This window comes from Drosophila mauritiana, chromosome 2L (assembly GCF_004382145.1).
Source record: "Drosophila mauritiana strain mau12 chromosome 2L, ASM438214v1, whole genome shotgun sequence".
NCBI classification, from domain to species: Eukaryota; Metazoa; Arthropoda; class Insecta; order Diptera; family Drosophilidae; genus Drosophila; species Drosophila mauritiana.
In genome coordinates this window covers 153,463-171,210 of record NC_046667.1, presented here as the reverse complement: position 1 = coordinate 171,210, position 17,748 = coordinate 153,463, and the positions used below count along the sequence as shown (strand labels likewise).

At 42.1% G+C, this 17,748-nt stretch overlaps 3 protein-coding genes and 1 long non-coding RNA gene across 5 annotated transcripts; 2 read left to right on the top strand and 2 right to left on the bottom strand.

Annotated features, from left to right (window-relative positions):
- Positions 1 to 73: 73 nt before the first annotated feature.
- Positions 74 to 715, top strand: LOC117135133. The gene is made up of 2 exons (XM_033295187.1): positions 74 to 154; positions 212 to 715. Exons 1-2 carry the CDS (start codon positions 74 to 76, stop codon positions 713 to 715), a joined length of 585 nt encoding a protein of 194 aa, XP_033151078.1.
- A 2,774-nt stretch (positions 716 to 3,489) lies between these two features.
- On the bottom strand, positions 3,490 to 4,078 carry LOC117143568. The gene is made up of 2 exons (XR_004459619.1): positions 3,882 to 4,078; positions 3,490 to 3,817 (listed from the first exon to the last, which is right to left on the bottom strand). It is a non-coding gene; the product is annotated as an uncharacterized LOC117143568 (long non-coding RNA).
- A 691-nt stretch (positions 4,079 to 4,769) lies between these two features.
- Positions 4,770 to 7,175, bottom strand: LOC117150650 (glutamine synthetase 1, mitochondrial). Its single transcript, XM_033317636.1, has 2 exons — positions 6,983 to 7,175; positions 4,770 to 6,763 (listed from the first exon to the last, which is right to left on the bottom strand). The coding sequence occupies exon 2, from the start codon at positions 6,754 to 6,756 to the stop codon at positions 5,557 to 5,559; it is 1,200 nt and encodes a 399-aa protein (XP_033173527.1). The 5' UTR covers positions 6,757 to 6,763; positions 6,983 to 7,175; the 3' UTR covers positions 4,770 to 5,556.
- A 1,301-nt stretch (positions 7,176 to 8,476) lies between these two features.
- LOC117150636 (ATP-binding cassette sub-family G member 1) lies at positions 8,477 to 16,568 on the top strand. 2 transcript variants are annotated; one of them, XM_033317622.1, is made up of 9 exons: positions 8,477 to 8,752; positions 10,324 to 10,466; positions 13,079 to 13,196; positions 14,045 to 14,234; positions 14,415 to 15,248; positions 15,311 to 15,479; positions 15,541 to 15,641; positions 15,721 to 16,269; positions 16,351 to 16,568. In XM_033317622.1, exons 1-8 carry the CDS (start codon positions 8,709 to 8,711, stop codon positions 16,219 to 16,221), a joined length of 2,100 nt encoding a protein of 699 aa, XP_033173513.1. In that variant the 5' UTR covers positions 8,477 to 8,708; the 3' UTR covers positions 16,222 to 16,269; positions 16,351 to 16,568. The 2 variants fall into 2 exon arrangements, with proteins under 2 accessions (XP_033173513.1, XP_033173505.1); XM_033317614.1 differs by having other exon boundaries at positions 15,721 to 16,568.
- The last annotated feature ends 1,180 nt before the right edge of the window (positions 16,569 to 17,748 follow it).

Here is a 17,748-nt window from a genome sequence, read left to right as displayed (position 1 = left end):
TAATTATTTTATTATTATCTCAGCTGGTTTTAGAAAATGAACGTGGATATAGTAGTAGTCAGTTTTGGGAATCATGAGCGCTACCTGGTTAACGATTCTCAGCATCTCGACTTGTGTGGTCCTGCTGAAGTTCAGCGAGATCAGGAGCAAGGAGGTCTGTATTCAAGAAAGGTCTTCGGATGTCTCAAGCTAATATGAAATAACCGAATAGAGCTGTTATTATGTGACCTTCACCTATGCCAATTGGACGGATGACCGACCTCGGTTTGTTGTCAACATGACCTTCTCGAATCAGACTGGCATCGGCTCAATAACCACCATTAACGAGGAGATTGCCTCACCGGTGTCTCGCATCCTCATACTTCAGCACTCCGGTCGGGGTAAGGCTCGCACCATATACAACGCCTCCACCAAACTGTGCGACCTGCAGAATGTCTTCAATTCCGTACCGCTTTTTAAGCCAGCCAAGGACAACATGCTTAAGCAAAGTAACTACACTCTGAGCTGTCCTTTGGTCAAAGGCACATACGCCATGACCAACATGCGCGTAAGCCCCAAGAACCCACTTCTGAGCCTTCTCTACCAACCGAAACACACGTTCTCCGTGAGTGGCGGCTTGTTTGAGGAAATTTCACGTGGCCGCAGGCTAAGGGCGCTGTCCACCTACTTCATGACTGGAAAGGTTGTGAAAAAGTACTGTGGATCCAATGAATAAAGATTGACCGAAATAAATCAGCACAAGTAAATTGAACAAGAAATAAAGTAATGATAAAATTTTTTTTCCGACTATTTCTATGGCAGCTATAAGAGTAGTCTGATACGGCCAGTTCCGGCCTTCTTCTGGGATATAGCACTATGAGAACATATCAGGACTTTAGTGTAGCATACTTTATCTACAGGTACATGTTTTGTGGCATACTAACGGGCTGCTTCAAAGTAGATCATTAGGCGCATTTCATATACCCTTGCAGAAGGTATATTAACTTCAGTCACAAGTTTTTTACAGATGGAATCATAAAATGGACAGTCTTTGGCCTGGTCACCGAGGCCATTAACTATAATTTATAGTATGTTACAAACAATAAATATACATACACATGTACGTTATAGCTTCTTCCTTTTGCATTTTGACCTTTTTGGGAGTCTAAGATTCGTGCAATAATAGTTAAATATCTTCGGGTTAATTATTGGCATTCAATTTAATATCTGCTTCATAAGTTTTAAACTTATGTATTAACTTAAATGTATTAACATTTACAAAGTAGGAACAACATAGTTGAATGAAATGTAACATAAATAATAATGTAACACATTTATTACAACAAAAATATGTGTTTATAATATGCTTGCATTGCACTTTACATTCCTATCAAAATTGTAATGCAATTGTTAAAGGGAAACTACTTGTGATAACTTGTATTTCCTTAAATTAAGTTTTCCAAATTAATTATCTGTTCAAAACAGAACCGGCCAATATGGGGATACTTGTGTTGACAAGGTTTTGCTAGGTCTTCCCAAATATGTAATTTCGGACTCGGTAATGACCAATAAAATGAGTAAAGGGAGGTGGACATCGGTTGAACGAACTCTAATTGCCTGCACGACATGAAACAAACAGTTGCCCCGTAATGTTATATATTTTTTTGTAAAAAGAAAATACGTTCTCTTAAATTGTCTGAATAATATGCAAAGAAAACACATATGTACAGTTCATTTTATCATTTAAGTCCAATGAAGTCTGGGTAAACAACGCCCAGTAACATTCTGCCGGCTTATCGAAAAGCTCTTATCAAACGACTTTCTCAAAACAAAGTCACCTCTCTTTTTTTGCTGAAATATATTATCTCTGCGACTCTCTTCCATTCAGTCTGAATATAGCTAATGGATCCTAATCTCATTTATCAACTAAAAGCGGGTCACTTTACAGATAACTTAGAATTATAATCGCCGTTCTGACAAAAACCAATTAACAATAAAATGAAATTAAAGTAATGCGCATGAGTGTGTGCCACAGAAGACGACCTTTGCCTGAGCATATGCCCGTCATCGGTTTGGCTACGGTGATTACCCCAAGAATCGGGGGACTGAACTTTGTCTGATGCGATGCGCCAAAACGCACGGAACAGATCGCAGATCACTTGGTAGACGCGTGTGGGCCCATGACGCAAATATTGCGGTTCGCGTGTGGTGGCAGACAGAGAAAGTAAAGTCGAGGTGTTCTAAAAAAAAGCTACAGGGAAAAGCGGCATAAAATTTGGGAAGGAAGATCTTTGGGCTCTCTGGAAAATTAAGAAAGAACACGCAGTCCAAACCTGCTGTTGGGTGATTCAGTTCCAGACATCTATACGGTCTGCAAATTAAATATAGGCACTCATCACGACCAGAACATTGCGAATGGCGTGAGCAGTGGGAAATTAGATAAATAGGCCAGATAAAAGACAGCACTTGTTGGCTGCCTGTGTTTGCGCAAGACCCCTACCGTATCGACACGCGCCATAGATAAAATGGAAGAATCGGTTGCGTAGTAAACTATTTACGGCCGCAAATCTTTTCAAACTTTCCAAAATGACGCTACGTGACCGATTAATTGCTGGTCATCGGTCACAGGACATAGTATCTGCTTCCACCTGACAGGTTTTATAATTGTCCAGAGTGCGGCCACATATTTTGATCGAGCAATCATTTACGATTGCGCGGAATAAAAGTAGTGCCATAAAACGTAATCTCAACAAGCAGTTGGTGCGCTGCAAAAGGAACAACACATACAAATAAACAGCACCCCCAGCAACGATTATTTTACCGGCAGCTCCTCAACAGATTCGGTCTGTTTTGTTACCCGTTTATTGCCGCTCGTCACATTGCGTACTGCAATGAGTCCGTAAATCCGCTGTTATCATTACTTTTTCCGAACACTCACATCGCAAGACAAGCGAATGTCTTGACCCAGTTAAAGGCTCTGAAAATGGTAATTTGCAATTGGCCAGACAGGAGTCGATCAGTAGATGAGTTTACTGCGACAGGCCGTTCAGAAATCACGCTCCACAATCGTGCCCAACTTTTAGGTAATTTCAGTGAAATACGCAGGGGACTGGGTAAAATTATTCCTTCTCTTTATATGGAATTGATTTGATCAATTATGGTTTAAAACATTTGCTTTCTGGACGCGACATTATTTTATTTTCGCAACCGCAGCCAGTATGATTTATTGAACTGTGATAACCCCACCCAGGCGGAGGCATTTTTCTGACCGAGTCAGAAGGAAAAGGCACGCTGGAAAAGATAATGGTAAGCGCTGGCCAGGCTTCTGCAGCCGGAAGATCAACTTCGTGGCCTGACTGTCTTATCAGTTTGCTCGGACTTTAACCGAGTGAACTGGCGAACTGAAGATTTTATAGGAAGGTAAGGAGAGTATGTGAAGATTACATATCTGTCCAGTCGGCCGTTGCCAAAATTTATCTGGAGCGAAAATAAATTATATTGATCCCTTGATTCAGCGATATAGTGGTTTTCTTTATTGAACAAACATTTTGTTATCAATGGTCTCGAAATCAGGTGTCCAGCTTATCATTCCGTTTTATGCAAATCGCCTGGTCTCAGGCAGCATAACTGGCTCTCCTCAGACCTGCATTGTAAGATGTTGACATCTTTGAACGTGTTTCATGCATACCAATGAACCTGCTTCAATTAATTAATAATCTGGTTTATGGGCGACGGTGCGGAACTGTTGAGTTCTGTGGCCATAACAGGCTAGTGCCTTGATTCGATTGTTTATGTGATTTTATAATATATAATAGTATCTACATTGTGGCCTCATATGCTGCAATGGAAAACGGGTATATTAGATAGTCGACTTCGAATTGGGCACAGGAATGCGTTCGAACATTTTAAGATGAGCTTACGAAGCTATAGATGGGTTGACTACGGATGATTCCGTGTCTCATTGGGCTGGTTGGCTTGGTCGAACTATCTCTGTGTATTTAACACTGTTTTGTATAAGCCGGATGGCCTTATCTCTCCCTCTTGACCTTATTACATTCGCATACCCGTAATCCGTAATCCGCTCCCAGCAGAGCCGAACAAACACCGCTAACTGCACCCAGAATGTCAACAATTGAGAGAACGGCCATGCGAAATGCAGTAAAAAAAAAAGCACACTCACTTTTAGGTGCTCGAAAACATAATATATTAAATATCAGTTTAGTTTATTATTTTAATTCAATTCAAACTTAAGATTTATTTTGTAAGATAAAGTATAATATAAAGTGCGAAAGGCACTAGGAGTTAGCATGCCCCCTTTGAAGCGAGAAGCGATTGCGTTCACGGTTCTATTCAATCAATATTTGACTGCTGGGAAATGTGGTGGCCTGTCATCCCAGAGTGCAGTACCCCTGCCCTATCAGCTGACGCAGTGTATTGCCGTTGGGAATATACGAGTATATGGGAGCATTGTCTCCTTCGCAGCCATATCTTACATCCAAGCATACATATATGTATATATACAAGGGTGTGTATCAGTTGAGCGAAAAACACACATTTTCTGAAACCCCAAGACTTGGTCTTCGAAAACATTCAGTGTCAGGCAGCTGTTTGCGGTGGAAAACTTTCCATTAAAAACAAGGTCTTGCCTTAGCTCGTTTTTGTGCCCCCATGTCACACTTATTTACAAACAAGCTGTTCTATATTTTAAAACTTTGATTTTCGCAGTCATTGCAACAACAGTCGTTCAAAAGCTCACCAGAAAAGAGAAAATAAAATAGTCTGTAGTAATGTGTTTTGCACTGCTTTTACTCAAAATGTATTTATGTATCTCAATGGAATTCTTAATTTTCAGGGTGCTAGTATATAGACATTTATATTATAACAGCATATACATAAGTAAAATGATGTAAAATGCTACCGAACAAAGTGAAGCGACAGATCCGTGAATTGAGATACATATGTACCAATATATATTATATTAAGTTCTTAGTATTTTATTTTTAACAACTTCTAATCAACAATTAGTTTTTATAAACAAATTTTACACATATGTGTATTCCTGCCCATGGATATGAATGAGTAATATCGTCCATATCGTCCGAATTCAGTGATATTTCGTTCTTAAATTTACATTTAGATACCCTTACGAGTTATTAAAAAAAGAGCGTTCAAGAATTTAAGGGCAAGAAATGGCGTTGGCCGAATTCAACGTCGGATCCCAAAATGTTTGTTTGATCTAAAGGTAACAAATTAACATAGGGTACAATGTTTTTTATTATTTAGATTAAAGCAATGATAGATATACGTAGTTTGTAAGATATATATGGCAAAGTATTCTTGAAGCTCCATCGCTTTAAGGTCCAAGTTTTCCCTAAGCTTTGTTCTTCTTGCCACCCACCCACTTTCTTAAACTCTAAGCGCACGCTTTTTTCGTGACTCGGTTTCCTGTCTTTTTTGCACAAGCAAACTAAATTTTGCTTCAGTTCAATGTAAATATAACCAAATGATCGGATACGCTTCACAATTCAATAAAACATAATGTACAAAAGATTAAACGCCCGTTGCACCGCTCACTGCTTATTCGTTGAGCAGGCAGGTGCGAACAATGGCGTTGCACACGGCGTAGGGATCACAGTTGGAGCTTGGCCGCCGGTCCTCGAGGTAACCTTTGCCGGCCGTCGCAACGCCACGCGGCACTCGCACACTTACGGCCCGGTTGGCCACGCCCCAAGAAAACTTATCGATGCTAGAAGTCTCAAGACGTCCCACGAGGCGCCGTTCATTGTCTTTGCCTTCCTTGGGGTCGTATGCCTTGATGTGCCGCTCGTGGCGCTTGCTCAGCTTCTCGATAGCTTCCTCGATGGCCTTGATTCCGCCATCGGCACGCATCTCCTTTGTGGAAAAGTTGGTATGCGCACCGGCTCCGTTCCACTGACCCTCCATCGGCTTGGGGTCAAAGGTGACCACTACGCCATACTCCTCAGCTATGCGCTGCAAAATATATCGTGATACCCATAAATCGTCACATGCCTTAATCCCGGCTGGACCAATTTGAAACTCCCACTGCGCGGGCATAACCTCGGCATTGGTGCCGGCGAAGTCGATCCCAGCATACAGGCAGGCCACGACGTGGGCCTCCACAAGATCGCGAGCGTACACGCGGTCAGCTCCCACTCCGCAGTAGTAAGGTCCTTGTGGGGCTGGGAAACCGTTCTCCGGCCAGCCGAAGGGACGTCCGTCCACGTCTAATAAAGTGTATTCTTGCTCAATGCCGAACCAGGGCTCCTGATCGCCAATTAGGTCAATGGCTGCCTGGAACGCGGCACGCTTGTTGGACGCCGTTGGCTTGCCGTCGGCGCTGTAGGTGTCGCACAGTACAATTACGTCGTTCTTGCCTGGCTTAAAGGGATCCCGATATATGGCGCGTGGCTTGAGCGTTGTATCCGAATTCTCGCCATGGGCCTGGTAGGTGGAACTGCCGTCGTACTGCCAATCCGGCAAGTCCTCCACGGAACTGGGAACCTTGTCCAAGACGCGATCCTTGAGGCGAATGTTCTCGCCGGTACCGTCGATCCATAAGTAAGTAGCCTGCACTCGATTGGCAGGCGTCTCCAGGTTGCGGTACCTCTGCAGAATGCTCTTGTCTAGGGCCGTGTTGGGGGAGTTGGCCAAGAACTGGGAGCGGGTGGTACTGCCAGTACGCAGCTGACGCAGCTGCTGCGTTGCGGGAGCCACTAGCTCCTTCTTCAGGAAGAGTCCGGCCACGCGGAGTGCCATCTTTGTTCTTGAATTGGAGTCGGCGAGAAGGACAAAAGGACACGGTTAGTTATGTATTGCTGGCGAATGTGAGGACGTGCGCAGGAAGGGCAAGGCTGGTGGCATACTGGCTCACTCTGCTTTTCTCATGTATTTTTATGTAATTATATTCCTTGCACTTGATTTTCCGAGGTGGTTAAGAAAGGGGGACTTTTCCAGTGAAGACGCAGTCTTCCGCAGAACTTACCGTGCTCTGCTTGTTTTTCCACTTTACAGTTATATGATTGGTTAAGTAGTCGCTGGCTGGACAGGTCTTTTGGGGATTTTTGGATTGCGGTACTTTCGGTTTTCGTTTATGTTTCTGTCAGTGGCTGCGGAGCGACTGTTGGGGACACCCGACCAATTCGATGTTTGGAAGGCTTGTGAGCAAAGTTAGCGCGACAGCATTCACTTTTTTCGTTGTTTCGTCGCGCGCCTCGGGTTTTCTTTATCGCGTTTGCGACGCCGACGCACAGACAAGGCCTCCCAGAGAGCATTCAAAACTGGCGGTATATGGGAACCCGCTCCGCAGAGAGACCTGCGATGCGACCCATAATGTTTATGTTTCGAGGCTACTCGGGTAGCCGAAAGCCCCGTTACTGAGCACAAGCTATAAGCTCATTTATGCATTTCGAGCACTTGTAGCTTGCATTAGCGCCAAATGAAAAACAAAAGATTTTAGTAATTCTCATCGTAGAACACCTGGCTATTAAGGTGTATATCCAACTTTAGATCTACATATAACATCCCACAAATTAAGTTCGACATTTTTGATAAATTAAGTTCAAAAACTATGATAGGGTACGCAGTATGCAAAGGCATTTCAACAGTACAACTTATTACAACACTCTCTCGTTTCTCGTTACCTCTTCGTAAAAACATCCACCACTTTGCTCTCTGGCTGATTGTTTTCAATACACGCCTGGTACAAAGTTCATTATATACAATTAAATATAGCGAATGCAAGGAGCACCGTATCAGTTGTGTCTATTCGTGTTTGGCATTTGATAAATTTCGCGGCGGACCGCATTAAAAGAGCCTAAAATTAATCAATTATGATTTGTTTATAATATGTTAATTCGGTACTAAATATTCCTATTCCATGCTTGGGTCTCGCATACGACGTTCTGAATATTAAAAAATATATCTAACTAAAACTATAAATAACTAAAATAAGAGTATAAGAGTGTAGCCAACTTTTAGGCTGAGTATGTAGAACGTTAAAACTTACATTCTATGTAAATTCGTTCATCAAGCCGCGCATATTGGCCCACTTCCTCCTACATAATGGCATATTGTCGCACAAGCTGAGACCAAAGTAAATTCCGTCCACTAAATGCGATGATTTTTCAACAGACACTTAGCTAATTTAGTGACCAAGTGCCAACGCGGTCACCATTTGCACGACTCCAATTATTTGTTGGTTGCCTAGTGACTTTAAGCTTAAGGAAAGTGCTGAAGAATGGATGAGTATATTTCAGCTAAGATTAATGTTAAAATAAAGCTAAACTCTGTTTCTGGCGGGAAAGCAAGCTTTTTTGGATGGCTCATATTGGGAGAGCTTCAGGTGGCCATAACAAAGAAAACAAGGAATACAGAGAAAACTTTTATGTGCCAATGTGTGAGTGCCAATTTTCACCATAGACGCGAGTAATTCCCATATAGCCGTTTACGCTTTTCCAGTTACGTGGCATCGTTTCCACTAGTTGGCCGGCTTCAGTTATCTTTCGCAAGAAACTACGAAAGTTTCCCTCCAGTAGAGTGTACATATATATACGTCCGATGTGGAACCACCAAATACAAAATCGCTAATTCTTATATTCGGCTTGGGTTTCGACTGCCGCCTATTCGTTATAGCCTGCGACTTAGCTTTTTTGCGAAGGCAACTTGTTGCTTCAAAGCGATGGTTTCAGTAGCTGTTGAGTTACGGCACCATGAACCAGTATAGTTGGAAGCAGTTTTTGGAAAACAATAATCTGTAAGTAACCGAATTAGGTGGGTCTCAAGCAAAATGCATCACAAAGTTGGCACATCTAATATAACATCCCCCCCTCCCGTTATTAAAACGAATTCAACAAGTATAGAACAACCGGTTTGCAATTCCTGCCAATTGTTGACATCTACGTGACTTGATTGGTCCCAAGCTTTAGAAATTTCCAACCCAATAGTCATCGGGAAATTGCCAGTGGAAATTCATTATATTTTCATATCTTAAGGCGACTGCATAACTTTAGTGTTGTATGCTGATTTTGAACCCAGAAACCGAACTAGGAATAATATCTCCAATTGCGGTTTGTACTAGGAAAATACCTGTTGTTGATCGATTCATTACGTTTTTACTTGCCCCCAATCTATACAAAAACCGGTTTAACTAAACTTTATTTGCAATAAATCCGTAAGTGCAATCCGTAAATCCCAATTAGAGAGGGCAAAATACAGACAGGAGCATCGTAAGAGCATGTCAACAAGGAGCCGTACAACAATGTCTACATCTAATTGTTGCGTTCAGATGTACCCCAAAACTGTTTCTGGGGTAAAGTTGTAAGGTCCTCCCACGCCACAGCTTCTAATGACCTCATGCTACATTAAATGTAGGGAAAAGCAAAATGTAGGTAAAATGTCGCGAAAGCAAACCATTAAAATGCTTACTGGAGCTCCTTTAAACGAAGTGCGGCACCTATTAACTTATTTTTATGTAAAACCCCAAATGACAAAGTACAACCCCTTATCAGCGCATTGGAGACTCCTATCAGCTCTAGATTGACACCCATAGATAAGCCCCTCCAATAACTCATGAGTCATGAGCGAGGCCGTGAACTTTTAACTTAGATTGAATAAACCAATGGCCGGAACCTTAGCTTTCAGGACTAACTACTACTAAGGCTGATAGACTAATCAAAGTACAAGACTGAGAGTCAAAGACTTTCCTGAAGGCCAGTTCGAAATTAATAAATGGTATTTTATTTCGAGATACATGGGTCCGCCAAATCCGATCGAGGAATAGTCACAGATTATAAGCTTTTCCCAAATTCATTCAAGACATAGTAGAAGAATGCGCTGGCTTTTGAGAGAGAGCCAACCCGCATTGTCTCTCAATCGCACTAGAATCCCCACCAGAAGTAGTGCCTCTATTGTCGTCCTACTCTAACCACAGACGTAAAGCATTGGGGCTGCGAGAGTATGCGTTGGCACTCTCTGCCAGCGGTTGCCTAAATTTCTGCCTTTGTTCCACTGCCGCAATTGCTTATTTCAGTTGCGATCGCGGCGCGAGCGAGTCAAGTCCTAATATTTGAGAAGCGGCAGTTCCGTTTCGAGCAGACGGGTGGAAAATTTCTCTCACCGGACCAGACGGTGGTGGAATCGAACGAGAACGCGAACGAAAAACCAAACGGGAACGAAGGGCAGCAGGGGCTGCAGTATTGCTGTCAGTGCTAAAGTTTACAAAGAATACACACACAACACAGTGGTTGCATTTTGCTTTTTAACCCCTGGTTGATTGATTGACAAGATGACTAAGAACGATAATGCAAATCTGTTGAACGACAACAGACTGGGCACAGCCGGAGCGGGTCAGTTGAAGGCTCAAATAGTGCCCGCCCAGCCAAAGACGCTCCAGCACCTGCCAAAGCGACCAGCGGTGGACCTGGCCTTTCACAACCTGACGTACCGCGTCAAGGAGGGGAACCGGAGCAGTAAGTACTTCCACTGTCTAGTACCTCTCTCTATATCCACTTGCACTCCTCGGCCGCACGAGGGCGGGATCTTGAACTTCCCGCGCCTGCTCTCACCCCACCCTAGAGCTTTTGTTTCCGGTCCTGGCTAGTAGTGCTCCGCACATGTGTTATTGAGCTAGTTCTCCGGAGTACTCTGTCGCTATTACGCACTTCCCTGGCTTTAGCGGGTTTTACTTGTTTGCTTTAGCTGCGCTTCGCATTATTTTGGTTTCTGGTTTCTTTGTTCTTTTAGCAGCTGTAACGCAGTATCACCACTCTCATACTGTGAGCAACTGAGAACTTCGTGTTGTGGCTGAGTAGATATGTAACCCGTCGTCGCTTCGTCGGATTTATTTCCCAGTTTCACAAGGGCGGCTCTGGCCAAAGTTCACTAGGTTTCACCGCGATAAGCACTGCTAAATACATCAAAATCATCATCCAGTAGCCGCGGAGTTACTGCCCAACAAGCGATTTTCGCTATTGGGACAGTCAACAAGTTGGTTCGATGCCATGGCATCTAAAAGGCGAGGAGCCATGTACTCGCACTTCTCTCACGTATCAGTGTATCTACTTTGGAGCATGGGTGGAGCACAACGGGGTTTTTTTGGATCTACTTCTGTTATGGAAAACAATTTGTGATGACGTGCCAGAGTAAGAGGTATTGTTTTTATACCCTTTACTCGTAGAGCGCCCCTGAGCAGCCAAAAAAAAAAGGATATTGAAATTGAGTAACGGGTATGTTATAGTCGTGGAAGTCAAAACTAATGGCGGCGGTGTGTGCTTTCTGTGTTAGCAGAGCGATTTGGGATTAGTCACTGCCGCATATCTAGCTTTAGTGGGGTTTGGTGGTGAAAACACATTTGTGGTAATATGCAGTGCCCCGGTGGGGCCGTTCAGAATAAATAATGATGGCCGAGCGATAATATTCCAGTAGTTTGGTATGCGAACGTGCACAACTGCTTTATTCTTATATTAATAAAAGCTCATTCATGAAACCCACTCCCCTCGTTGTCGAATTGGATTGCTGGGCTCGCGGCGGACATAGTCCGTGTATCCCGTCTAAGATTGGGGGACTGTCAAAGCCTGTTTTTAAGCTTAAGGCCACTTGCACTTGCAAGCTAATTGGAGATGGCAGCAGCCTGAACTTTGCACAGCTCAAAGGTCGGCCATCCGACTCAATTAAGTCGTTCAGAATAAGCGAATATACATAGATGTATTTACACTGCCCTGTGAGCGTGCCTCACCTGGCCGAAAGATTTGCAGATGGCACGCCGCCTTCTGAGACGTGCAAAGTTATGTGCCAAAATAATGTATACAATATAAGATGGAATTGGCTGTGAGGCAACCGATGGAAATTGCGCTGATTTTGGCTAACTATGCCACTTTAAAGTAAACACAAATAATAAAGTAAGTGCCTGCTAACGTTTTCGGATGCCATATTAAAACAGAGATAGATAAATTCTGAAAGCGACTTTCTGTGCCCTTGAGGCAAGTTTTGCGCAATATTTTCTTGGGAGACCTGAATGGTTGCACTTGTTGTCCAATCCGGTCATAAACATAAAAGCTACGAGTTGGCCTTTGCGTTGGACTATAGTTTTTCAAGCGTGGCCCCACTTTTGGTGCTATTACATCAATTGCAAGCAAGTAGGTTCAATGAGAGACGTTGCGTACCTAGTTATTACGACTACGACTTGCTAGTCGCTGCCTGGCAGCTGGGGTTCACTGCCAGCTTTTAAAGTCTACGTATTAAGTAAGTCGCCGATTAAAACATTTATAGTCCCTGCATGAGCTTAATAAATTTGAGTTTCACTTCTGAGCGAGCGGTTCACGGTACTTTACTAATCGGAGTTATGACAAACATAAAATAAATTATTTCGTAATAGTCACTTTACAGAAACTATAAGCAGTCATAGCTCTTGTGTCTCGCAAACCACAGCAAGAATCGAGGCTAGTATTTTGCTACCTGATTAAGATTTAATAGTTAATACATCTTTTAATAAGATTGAGAGCCGACAACCACGCGTGTGCCGCCATGAAAACGGGTATATTAGCATTTTCCGTAGAGCAGATGGCTTGCTGTACAAAACTATTGGTTTAAACTTTAAAGGTATGTCATGATAATAAGGCACTTCCGCATCTGAACAGTTCCATTAAGCAGCATCTGCGAATATACACCAAAATAAGCCAACCTATTTTTAAACAAGCGTTACTAAAGTACCATTGATTTTTTTACGATTTTCACCCGCTTTGTTTATTAGTTGTCCATTGTTGGCGGATGTTTAATAAAATTTGAGTAATGGATGCGACTGTTAAGTCATACCATATTTGGCTGAATGAATAAGAATCGCGGTGGAGGTGGAGGAAGAAAAACGTGATGGGGCCAATGACCGTGCTATGTCTTTCGATTGTCAGACTTTGCAGATTTTGTTTATTTATCGGCTCTACACTAGCTCGTCCAAAATCCAATGCAATGTCTTTCTTGATAGCTGCGGCGACACTTAGGTATTGACGTAACACATATCAAAACGCGAACTATTTTTAGTCCCAACAAGAAATTGACCCAAACACTAATTTCGTGTCTTTTATTACAGATGCCAAGACCATTCTAAAGGGCGTCAGTGGACGCCTCCGGTCTGGAGAGCTCACCGCCATAATGGGACCATCGGGTGCTGGCAAGAGTACGCTGCTCAACATTTTGTCTGGCTACAAGTAGGTTTCGCAGGGCCTGATTATTTGCATTCACGTCAAGTAGCTGCTGATTCCGACACTGAACGTATCTGACCTTGCGCCAGCGCACGAGAATACGGCGAAACGAGTTCGGAAATGTTTATATTCAGCCCTGTATTATTATCAGAAATAATTGCGACTTGATAACCACTCTGCCGCTTTTGGTGCTTAAACAGCCGACCTTTCCTCGCCTTGCGTTCTTCGTATTTCTGTATTTTATGTGGGATACATACATACATATGTACCTATTCTAAGCGCAAAGACTTTCCTTATTCAGCTCAATCTTTATTTATTTATTGTAAACCTTAAATTTTGCTCTATTGCATAATAATCATAAACCGTTTTATTACCCTTTCCTACATTCAATTTTGTTACCAGGAGTGGTCAACCGATCACCCTGAATCGATACGAGCAGGAAATCTATGATACATAGATACAAATGTACATGTGTGTAATCGACTGCTCACTTTGCTATTTCCTCACATACATTTAGCAATGTCGCCAAGTTTTATAGGTTTGAATATTTGAGGGAGAATCAGCTACTACTTTGCTGGACTTCGGACTTAAGTTGCCCGATCGCGTGCACATGTATACTTAGTATATCATATAAAGGTCCGCATACAAACAAACGTAGATATGCACAATAAAAATACACGCTAGATTACTCGAAATTGGCTTGCCCAGTGATAACAGGTCTATTAGACGAACAAAAAAAGTTAAAGCCTTTTCAGACTATGGTACAGGAATGTAATTTAGATGATACTCATCTTTACAATAGCCCTCGGTTCTAAAAGCCAAATTACCAAATTTCTGATCTATTGCATTTGCAGAACTTCGAGCATCGAAGGCAGCGTCACGATGAACGGTGCTGAGCGCAACCTAAGCGCATTTCGAAAGCTTTCTGCCTACATAATGCAGGACAATCAGCTTCACGGAAACCTTACCGTCCAGGAAGCAATGACTGTGGCAACGAATCTGAAGCTCAGCAAGAAGTTTTCGAAACCAGAGAAGCACTCCATGGTAAGTTGAAAAAATAAAAATAGCCTGAGAGAAAGAGTTTGATAACTATAAAGATTAATCATAAGTAGCTCCAGAAAGATGGCAAGTTATTTTAAGCCAATTTTATTCGACTTAGGCAGTCTTTGGGTGTGAATAAATCAGTTGTAACTTAAACCTTCCAATAATTCGCCCGTCTCCCAGATCGATGACATTTTGCTTACGCTCAGCCTGAGCGAGCACCGATATACGATGACTCGAAATTTGTCCGGCGGTCAGAAAAAGCGGCTCTCGATTGCGCTTGAACTGGTCAGCAATCCTCCCATAATGTTCTTTGACGAACCCACATCCGGCCTGGACAGCTCTACCTGTTTTCAGTGCATTCATCTGCTAAAAATGCTAGCTGCTGGCGGACGCACAGTTATATGTACCATCCATCAACCGTCCGCTCGCCTCTTCGAGATGTTCGACCAGCTGTACACTCTCGCAGATGGACAGTGCGTTTACCAAGGCAGTACAAAGCAACTGGTGCCCTTCCTGTCTACGCTAAATCTCGAGTGCCCCAGTTACCACAATCCGGCAAGCTACGTGATTGAGGTGTCCTGTGGGGAGCACGGAGACCACACGCGCAAACTGGTCGATGCTATTGACAACGGCAAGCGGGACGTTCGTTCATCAGCGGACTATGCCGGTCTCAAGGCTCGCAACGATTTGGTAAAGGTTCAAAACCTGAAGGCCATTCTCGATAAGAACGACGCCTCAAGTGTCAGCGGTCGCAAGTACGATGACAACTTGACCTTGAACAACGGCTTGCTCAACGGCATGGTCAATGACATTGTGAAGGAGGGCAACGTTAGCTCTGCCTTGGTCACTACCAATGAAAAGGGAGATGCCATGATCGATGTGGAGAAGTCCGTAAACTGCACTACTGCCTTGCTCACGGAGGAGATCACATCACCCGAGCGATATCCAACTTCGCAGTTCCACCAGTTCTGGGTGGTTCTTAAGCGAACTCTACTCTTCAGTTACCGGGATTGGGTAAGAAAGCTTATAATGGTGCTTTTCATGATTTTAGTAAAAATTGCGTTTCCTTATTATAGACTCTTATGTATCTGCGTTTATTTGCCCATCTGTTGGTTGGATTCCTGATTGGGGCCCTCTACTATGACATTGGCAATGATGGAGCAAAAGTTTTGAGCAACCTGGGATTCCTGTTCTTTAACATGCTTTTCCTCATGTATACATCTATGACCATTACGATCCTATCATGTAAGGAAACCAGTTTGGTATTCCTTTCTCTGTAGTTAATATATTATTTTGTGTGTTCTAGTCCCGCTTGAGATGCCCGTTTTGTTGAAAGAAAACTTTAATCGCTGGTACTCGCTAAAGTCATACTATTTGGCAATATCAGTTGCTGATCTACCGTTTCAAGTAAGTTTCACTCAGCTGAGCTGAGTAATTAGAGTAATTAGAGCGACTGTAACTAATACAAAATAACTGTTTCTTTTAGGCTATTTTCTGCGTTATCTACGTGTCAATTGTCTATTACTTCACTTCACAACCTTGGGAGCTATTCCGCTTTTCCATGTTCTTGTCGGCCTGCCTTCTCATCTCTTTCGTTGCTCAGTCCGTGGGTCTGGTGGTAGGCGCTGCAATGAATGTCCAGAACGGTGTCTTCCTGGCCCCGGTAATGTCCGTGCCCTTCCTTCTGTTCTCCGGCTTCTTCGTCTCCTTTGACGCTATACCAGTATACTTAAGGTGGATCACATATTTGTCGTACATACGATATGGATTCGAGGGTACAGCTCTGGCCACCTACGGTTACGGACGTGAGAAACTTAGGTGCTTCCAGACTTACTGCCATTTTAAATCACCTATTACCACGCTGGAGGAACTGGACATGGTTAACGCTAACTTTACTCTCGACATTGTGGCCCTAATTGTGATCTTCGTGGTGCTGCGCATCTCGGCATACCTGTTTTTGCGCTGGAAGCTGAAGACTGTGCGATAAGCATATTACATAATTATATATGTTGTTTTGGCTTTAATAGCTTTCTATGTACGTACTATATAGTTTTCAAAAAAGCGTCTTGGGTTCTGTTCTTGATCATTAATCTTTAAAAAATTTCTTTTTGTCTAGTTTTTAGTGGCGAAATTCGTATATTAAGTGATACAAACGCATGGAGGTTTCTTATCTTAAATCAACTAGATTCCAGCCGCAGATGTAGTAAAACCTATTCAAACCACAGTTAGCACATCTTTGATATAAGTGAATCGTATAATGAAATAAGTTATTGAACATGAAACAATTTTTCTAAATACAAATAATTGAATACATTTCCAGGTGTATTTACCGAATGATTTTTGAATAACTTTAAATTAAAAACGAACATATTTTGGGTCTATATATATTAATATATAAGCAAATTTTAATTCAATGTACTTTAAGCCCCTTTGTAATTTTTTTGTAATATTTTCTTATTACAGGTTTACAATAAATATTTTTGAATATATATACTGTACAAATTATGCATTCTTGGAGGAAATAAAGATGTCTACCTAATAAGTTTAAATTAGACAATTTGAGATTATGATTCCCATTATTTTTTGTGATCAACGGCATTATCGATTTAAAAGCTCTTGGAGCGCCATCTGCCGGAAAGCGTAATTAAGTCGTGCGAGTCGGCCGTTTAAATTCGAATCGCTTGCAATGGACGATAACGTTTTTCTGGGGCGTCAGATATTCGCTATCAAGCAGTTGCTTACATACAGAGGTGGTCAAAAGTATTTACACAACGAGCTTTTTTTTCAATTAGTTGACAATTGAAAAAAAAGCTCGTTGTGTAAATACTTTTGACCACCTCTGTATTTAGCTTTAAATTTCGAAGTGGGATCCCAGATATGAAATCATAAGAAAATATTGGACTAAGCACATCCCATCTCTTGGAGCGCCATCTGCCGGAAAACGTAATTAGGTCGTGCGAGTCGGCCGTTTAAATTCGAATCGCTTGCAATGAACGATAACGTTTTTCTGGGGCGTTCGCTATCAAACATTTGCTTACATACACATATATTTAGCTTTAAATTTCGAAGTGGGATAAAAGATATGAAATCATATAAAAAATATTGGACTAAGCACATTCCAAATTATTACTATTATGACATATTCACCGTTTTCTGAGAAAATGTGGATATTAAAAAATTTGTGCACTTACTATGCTAAGGAAACTTAAAAATTTTTTTTTTTAATTTAAACATTCTTTAGAACTTAACCAAAAGTGGCTGGAGCTGTAAGAACTTTTCGCCCACTTCTATTTTCACGCTGTTAGTTCATGCTATTGCTACGAGTTTAAAATTTTGTAAATGACATGCCTTAAATTGTTCGAATTTATGGGGACCCCCTCACGATAGCCAGGTCACTATAATTTGCCTGCTTTAATCGAAAGAATTTTCAATTTCATTCAAAAAAAATAGGGTTTGGTATTCAATTTTAAGCGAAGAGGCAGTATATATTACGTGTTTTATTTTAAAGGAATGC